Here is a 7,865-nt window from a genome sequence, read left to right on the forward strand (position 1 = left end):
GGTTTTTCAAATTGCTATTCAAAATTAAATGTCTATTGTTACCCTTAATATGTTAAACAGTTAAAGTCAACATGATACGACATTGGGGATGGTATTGATTTCCTAAATCTTAAATTCACTACAAAGCAAGGGTAGCAAGAGATTCCATGTAAATAATTAGATTAGATCTATGTTTAGAGTAGATTAACGAAAATGCCCTTCAAATAAATTTTAGCAGCTTAGTTTTAGTAAACGCCAAATACCGCCTTCTCTTCTCCATTCTCCATCATTCCAACACACCAAACCACATCTCTCACTGCTTCCACCAAATCAGATGGCTCGTTCCCTCTTTCTCTCTCTAAACAAATCCATCTCCATCGTCCATCTCCACCCCCGCCACAAGCATCACCTCCTTCCCCTCAGCCCATCGTCTCGCCTCGTATCTCTCCGCACTCAATCCAACCAACCCGACCTCTCTGACCTTTCCACTTCTTCCGACTCCACCACAGACCCTTTGCTCTCCAAGCTCGAGGACGCCATCCACCTCATCATTGTGCGCCGCTCCGCACCCGATTGGCTCCCCTTTTTGCCCGGATATTCGTACTGGGTCCCTCCCAAATCCCAATTCCACGGTGTGGCTCAATTGGTTGAGAAATTGGCCAACCCGTTGACGCCCGAACAAGCTATGTTCACTAACAGTGTTCGAGGCTGGCCCTCGTCGGATTATTTTGTTAAAGGTATGAAGTTTGTATTTTTATAACTGTTTAATGAATTTTATTTCTTGGTTTCTTTATTTGAAGTCAAGTTGTGATTTTTATGGGTTTGGATTTGTTTTGGTTTATTTTTTTGGGTTGCATTTGTTGAAAAGTAATTATAGGTAGATCCCCTTCTTGATAAATTTTATGAAATTTGTGAGAATTTTCATGAATTTTGAAATTAAGGAGTCTGTTTGTAGTTTAGAGAAAGAAGATAATTTTTAGATTTTATATATGTATGTGGTCGGTGGATTAAGATGGAAGAAGATAAATTGATGGAATCATGGTGTCATTTAGAAATAGAAATCAATTGAAGTAGGGTTTTTTTTGTTTTACGTACTTTTTTTTTCGGGTTTTCCTGTAGAGGTGTTAGCTTTGGGAAGTTGAGGAACTACTAGTAGCTCGTGGCTTCGTGTGACTTTGAAGACAACTTATAGTATATGATGCTTTTTATGTCAACTCTTTGATCCTCAGCATTAGAGTGTCGTGACCATTGTGCTGTAATGGATAACAGGGCCCAGATGGTGAAGGAATTTTGAGATTTTATTCCAGTAGCATAGATGCTTAGCTCATGTTCAGAATTAAGTTGAGGCTTTTTGGTGAACACTTAAAAATTTTACGGTCCTTATATTTTTCTAAAGCTTCTATTTTTAGGTGGTTCAAGATAGACATACAGCTTTGAAGGTGGCGATCATTTATGATTATCTTTTTTCTATGTTATTTGATAAGAAAATAAACATGTTTTATTATATTGACATAATAGAATTCAGCCTGTTGGTGAAAAAGCAGTCAAACAACTGAAACAACCAAATAATGTCAGCCACCAACTCCATAAACAACTATCAACTCATCAATCAATAGTATTTCTTTTAGCTTGAATAAAGAAAAATGTAGTCTTATAATTCATTGGAAACTGAGGTCCACGAAGATACCCACCATTTTACTCCACTCAAGAAGTCTTCCTCCTTCCTGCTACAACACTCAAAGATCCTGCTACTCCTTTCAATAAATTTGCAATCAGAGCATAATTTAATAAAACAACAACTAATGAAGAGAAAAAACGGTTGATAATTTCAACCTTCTTGCTTATTAACATACTAATGTTGTGACTACTTATATCGAACCTTCTCTTGTCAGTCTCTTCATATGCTAGCATAAGATGATTTTGACATGGTGTACTTTTTACTCTAAAGTTACCCCATTTGTGGTTATTTCCTAATGTACCGGTCTTTTAATGTCAAAATGTAGAATGCCATTGTGCTTTTTTGTTTAATCAAAATATATTCTAGTTTGATGTTATCATTTTGTTACACATGGTTATCGTTTTGTTATATACAGTTTCTGTTACTCATTTATACACTGGGATCCTGTTTTAGTTGGGGAAAAATAAAACTTACGCATGATGCTGAAACCTCAGACCAATCTCTGGTTCAGAGCATTGAGAATTTCTTGTGGCCAAATTAGTGACATCTTGTTTGTTTATTTTTTCAAGAACTGAGTTTTGGTTGTGTTGATCAGTCTGAGTAATGGCATCATTGACATAAATGTGTCTAATATACATGGTAAAGTTTATATAGAACATTCTGTTAACAGTGGGAAGTGAACGGATGGAAAAGTGGAGGAAAAACTGTTGTGAATGATTTTATTTTTTAAAGGCATTCAGAAAGCTGTTTCTGGTCAGATATCTTGTAACAACTAAATTGCATTTTGTTCGCAAATTGAAGAATGCTGGAATACACATTTTTAAATGAATTTTAATGATTGCTTAGTTTGATATTATCATATATTTATTAAAGCATTTCAATTCAGTGGCTCATATGATTAATTTAGGTAAAATGGTTCATTGTCTGTGTGGTATGCTTTATCATAAGAGCAGAAACTTTAAGGGCTTTGCAAGTTACATGGGAGCCCTTTAGATTCTTAATTATCATCTGATAACAAGTTGTTTTAAGTGTTAGAGTGGTCAACTTCTTTATATTTTTTTATTGTAGGTGCATCTTTACATCCAGTGGAAGAAGACACGAATTCCACTAATGTATCTCAATCTGAAGATGAAGAGGGGTGAATAACTCGTTTTATCATATCTGGCATCTGGGTGAGGAAGATTATGATTTTGTATGTCTTATATTTATTGGAATTACTTAGCTGTGTCTTTTTAATTTGATTAGTTGTGACGGTACTGTAAATATTTATTAAAATAAATGTCACTGAAAAACTGTAGTGGTCAAGAATATAAGTATTTAGTGTATGTGTTGTGTACCAATCTCAATGTGTGACAATACATTAATCTGTAAGATTATTTCAATATCAACATCTGATTTCTTACAACATCATGGAGTATGGATGGAGGGTGGGAGTCACACTGTGGTTGTTGTTGTTGGCTTTTGGTGGTATGTTAGAGGTGGTGAAAGGTAGTAATTGTGTTGAAGAAGCTGAGGTGTTGATGGTTTGATTCCCTTTTTTAAAAAAAAAATAAATAAATAACTGTATTGGCAATCATTTTGGTGACGAGAGAGCAGTGTTCATGAAAATGTAGTTTTGTATAGCAGAAGGGTGAGCTGTATATATATATCAAATCTCCATGTAGTCAAAGTAATTGTCCAGAGATTGTGTTCAATGTTCGATCATCTAGTATATATCTACGTACTGTTAGATAGATACCCCTTTATGAAGTTTGAAATATTATAAGTTATAAACTAGTGGGAGGTACAACAAGCAGTTGTGATGCCAATGATAACAGGCATTGAATGTGACAGTGTACTTTCTCTGTAAGCAATGAATATTTGGTCTAGGTATCAGCGGGTACTTCTTTTGGTGTAGCTGGATTCTACCCATGTTGATCATTGTGTCCAGAACAATATTTCGATGAATTGGAAAGGTGTTTTATGTCTAAAAACTGGAATACTACTGCTAGTGACTCTGGATTGGAACATGTGACAGACTCATTATTTGTGTGGAAGTGAAAAAAGTCATAAATTACAAAGTGGGAGGGGTTTACATTAAGATAGTTGGTACTACTTTAAATGACTTATTTTGTATTGAAAATCTTGTTTCTCCTGAGCCTTGATGCTTTGAGAAATACCGGCTACTGCTGTTCTTGAACTTCTATTGAAAAGCTTTCAGAGTATTACTGGGAAACTAATATCTTGTTTGTTTGTTTGGTTGGTTATTTTGGTTAGTAGGTTTAAAATTTTTTTGGCGAGTGATATCTTGTTTACAAAATCTTGGACACACCTAGATCACAGATTCTATCTGATAGTTTTATTTTGTAATTTTGTGTTAATGCTATGTCTGTTTGATACTTTTCAGAACTTTATTCTAGGCATGCCTATATCGTTTTGTATTGCGTACTTGCATGTCTCATATCTGCCCACTTATCTCGTATTCTATTTGAACTTATAATTTTTATCTGGTAGTTGATAAACAAACCATTGTTCTTCAACATGAAGATCCTCAAAAAAAGAAAAAGAACATGACTGTTGACTGGATTGTGCGATGTGCAGGCACCCATCAGAACTGTAAATTTATGTAGAACCGAGAATGGAAAGCATAAAAAAACCTGCATCGACAGACTTCCGAGCAGCAATCCTGCAACTTGGGTAGGGATGATAACTTATTTCCCAATGTTCACTGCTTGAAATGACCTTATATCACTCCTTATGTAGTTTGCCATTGCATTGTATGTCATAATTGTAGTATTTATAGATTTTAGATATCCCAGTTGAGCTGCTGGGTTATCTTTCATCTGATGATATATAGTTATTTGACATTTCTCAACTTTAGTATGTACAGTATATGGTGGGATGGATTCTTGTAAAAATGGTTTGTTGTCATTCTGGGCTCCCATTTTTTCATAAACAATTGTCTTATTGCAACAGAAAACAAATATGTTTGTTTTACAATGTTGCAGGTGAAGAATTATCTTCAAAAGAATGGTAGTAATTTCGCAATTTATCTCAATTCGCAGTGGGTTACCATATTGTTGCAATGCAATGAATATTATAGAGCATGATGGATGAATTGGTATAGATTTTGTAAAATTGTTTATTTACCAAGCAGTTCTCCACTGAGAATCACATGTTACTTGAGGTCCACATTGAGCAACTCATATAATGTGTTGCACCCCATAATAGTTGTTGGGTGGGTATTTTTAGAGGAAGAGACACCCAGACATGGGTCAACTCTTCCATATCCTTGACTTTCAATCAAGTGCCAACCACCTATAGGAATTCCTTAATCCTCCATCCTGGAAGGCGTACAATGTCATAATAGTGGATGTAGGACTCGCATTAAATATGTTCAACGATCTTGTTTGCCACGTACTGCAACACTCCCCACCTGAATCGGACACCACGAGTTAACATCTCCACTAGCATAGTCGAAACTCAAGGCTTCCTAAGTAGGAGACCGTCGGCTCCTTTAGACACTTTGGTCGTGACCCACGTTACTGCCATAAACAGCGGCTCCTTCGATAGCTACTAGTCAAAAGCACCACCAGGGCCACTCGGTGAACATCTATACCAACAAGGCACAGGCGAAGCCGATGATGGGAATCCTTTGCTCCCCATAATAGCATCTCTTCAACTTGTTAAATAGGAGGTGCACCCTTGCCTATAACTCGAGCTTCTTAGCTTGGGAACAATGATGCGCCACAACTTATTAATGAGAGTATCTTTTCAACTCTTCAAATGGGAGATACGTCCTTGCTTATAACTTGAGCTTCTCAGCTTGGGGATGATGCGACGCAACAACTCGTTAATGACAGCATCTCTTCAACTCGTTAAATGGGAAGCGGACCCATGCCCACAACTCAAGCTTACAGCTTACTAGCTTGAGAATGACAATGAGCCACAACTCATTAACGAGAGCATCTCTCCAACTCGTTAAATGGGAGGCGCGCCGTCACCTATAACTCGAGCTTCTCAACTTGAGAAAGGCAGCTCGCCACAACTCGTTAACAAGAGTATCTTTTCAATTCGTTAAATGGAAGGCACACCCTTGTTTATAACTCGAGCTTCTCAGCTTGGGAACGACAATGCGCCATAACCTGTTAACGAGAGCATCTCTTCAACTTGTTAAATGGGAAACACGCCCTCGCCTATAACTCGAGCTTCTCAATGACGCACCACTACTCATTAACGAGAGCATCACTTCAACTCGTTAAATGGGAGATGCGCGCTCGCCTATAACTCGAGCTTCTCAACTTTGGAACGACGACATGCCACAACTAATTAATGAGAACATCTCTTCAACTTGTTAGATGGGAGGCGTGCCCTCGTGCACAATTTGAGCTTCTCAGCTTGGGAACAGTGACACGCCACAACTTTTGAACGAGAGCTTCTCTTCAACTCGTTAAATGAGAGACGCACCCTCGCCTATAACTCGAGCTTCTTAGCTTGGGAATAGCAACACGCCACAATTTGTTAATGAGAGTATCTCTTCAACTCTTTAAATGGGTGTGTCCTCTTCTATAACTCGAGCTTCTCAACTTGGGAACGATGACGCGCTCATTAACGAGAGCATCTCTTCAACTCTTTAAATGGGAGGCACGCCCTCGCCTACAACTCGAGCTTCTCAACTTGGGAACTACGACGCGTCACAACTTGTTAACAAGAGCATCTCCTCAACTCATTAAATGGGAGGTGTGCCATCGCCTACAAGTCGAGCTTCTCATCTTGGGAACGGGGATGCGTCACAACTCGTTAATGATAGCATTTCTTTAACTCGTTAAATGGGAGGTGGGCCTTCGCCTACAACTCGAGCTTCTCAACTTGGGAATGACGACGCGCCACAACTCGTTAATGAGAGCATCTCTTTAACTCATTAAATGGGAGGCGCGTCCTCGCTTATAACTCGAGCTTCTAAGCTTGGGAACGGTGGTGTACCACAACTCGTTATTGAGAGCATCTCTTCAACTCGTTTAATGGGAGGCATGCCCTTGCCTACAACTCAAGCTTCTCAGCTTGGGAACGGTGACATGCCATAACTCGTTAACGAGAGCATCTCTTCAACTTGTTAAATGGGAGGCGCGCCCTCGCCTATTACTTGAGTTATCCTACTTGTTAGAGTAGGTGCCTAGAGCTAATCAAATATTATAAAATTGACTCTTTGTAATAATGTTTATTAATCAATAAAAGATATTTTATTATATATCTTGTAAATCATATTGATATGAATTGATATATGTTCTTAGGATAGTAAAATCGTGATAAGGGAATCAAATGTTTTAAATTTTGATAGTGAGAACCTATGATCATATATGGTGGTCGTTCTTAGAAGATCCAATATCCAATAGCAAGGATTCTTAGAAAAAAATGGGACTTATTGGGAGATATAGAAACATGTAAGGTTCTATATTTTTTTCTATATTTGAGTTCCATATATACATATCAAAAGAGGATCACGAAATTCGTTTTATTTACCTTGCCTCCTAACTCTATGGAAGAATTCGCTTTTTAAAATTGAGATCCAAATCTAACTCAAAAATAAAAAAATTTAAGGTGTATATATAATATTTTGTTAACAAGGCACTAATGAGTTACCATAATATCATTTGTTATTTTATTAGTTTATTAACTTACGACAATAACTAATTAATGACATGTCTCTTGGGATTTAAAAAAAGTATGATATAATATTAATTCATTTTTTATTCTTTTTCTTAGATTGATATATAAGCATATTACTTAGCAAAAAAATAAAAAAAATAAAAAATAAAAAAATAAAAAGATATATAAGCATATTTTTATGCAATTAAAACTTAAAAGTATTAAGGGGCAAACCTTTATTAAAGAAACAATAAAGCTACAGGCACCGGCATTTTTGCATCGAAAAGGTGTACCGGTTTACGTGTCCTTCTGACTCACACCACGCATGATTAAACTATAATTATTTTTCTAGTGAACGGCTGTCCATCAAATATGGACGGTTGTTCACTTACATGGACTCCCGTCCATATTATATGGACGAGGGTCTATTTACTACGGACGGGCGTCCCCATTTAAAGGACGTCTGTTCATAAGTAAAATACAATAAAATATTTTTATAAAAATTAGGGATGGTCGTTCATCCTTTATGGACGGTCGTCCATTTATTTGGACGGGGGCCCACAAATAAGGGACGCCCGTCCTT

At 37.0% G+C, this 7,865-nt stretch overlaps 1 protein-coding gene across 3 annotated transcripts; it reads left to right on the top strand.

Annotated features, from left to right (window-relative positions):
• Nucleotides 1-225: 225 nt before the first annotated feature.
• Nucleotides 226-4,511, top strand: LOC116130604. 3 transcript variants are annotated; one of them, XR_004128089.1, is made up of 3 exons: nt 226-716; nt 2,726-2,829; nt 4,238-4,511. XR_004128089.1 is itself a non-coding variant. In XM_031416327.1 (2 exons), exons 1-2 carry the CDS (start codon nt 314-316, stop codon nt 4,264-4,266), a joined length of 432 nt encoding a protein of 143 aa, XP_031272187.1. In that variant the 5' UTR covers nt 226-313; the 3' UTR covers nt 4,267-4,511. The 3 variants fall into 3 exon arrangements, 1 of the variants encoding a protein (XP_031272187.1); XM_031416327.1 differs by lacking the exon at nt 2,726-2,829; XR_004128090.1 differs by lacking the exon at nt 226-716 and having other exon boundaries at nt 2,814-2,849.
• Nucleotides 4,512-7,865: the final 3,354 nt, after the last annotated feature.

The sequence above is a fragment of the Pistacia vera genome, unplaced genomic scaffold (genome assembly GCF_008641045.1).
Source record: "Pistacia vera cultivar Batoury unplaced genomic scaffold, PisVer_v2 Contig223, whole genome shotgun sequence".
NCBI classification, from domain to species: Eukaryota; Viridiplantae; Streptophyta; class Magnoliopsida; order Sapindales; family Anacardiaceae; genus Pistacia; species Pistacia vera.

Coding starts and splice junctions, on each gene's coding strand:
- LOC116130604 (XM_031416327.1), top strand. CDS start 314: ATGGCTCGTTCCCTCTTTCTCTCTCTAAACAAATCCATCTCCATCGTC. Junction 717..4,237: donor GTCGGATTATTTTGTTAAAG/GTATGAAGTTTG, acceptor TGCGATGTGCAG/GCACCCATCAGAACTGTAAA.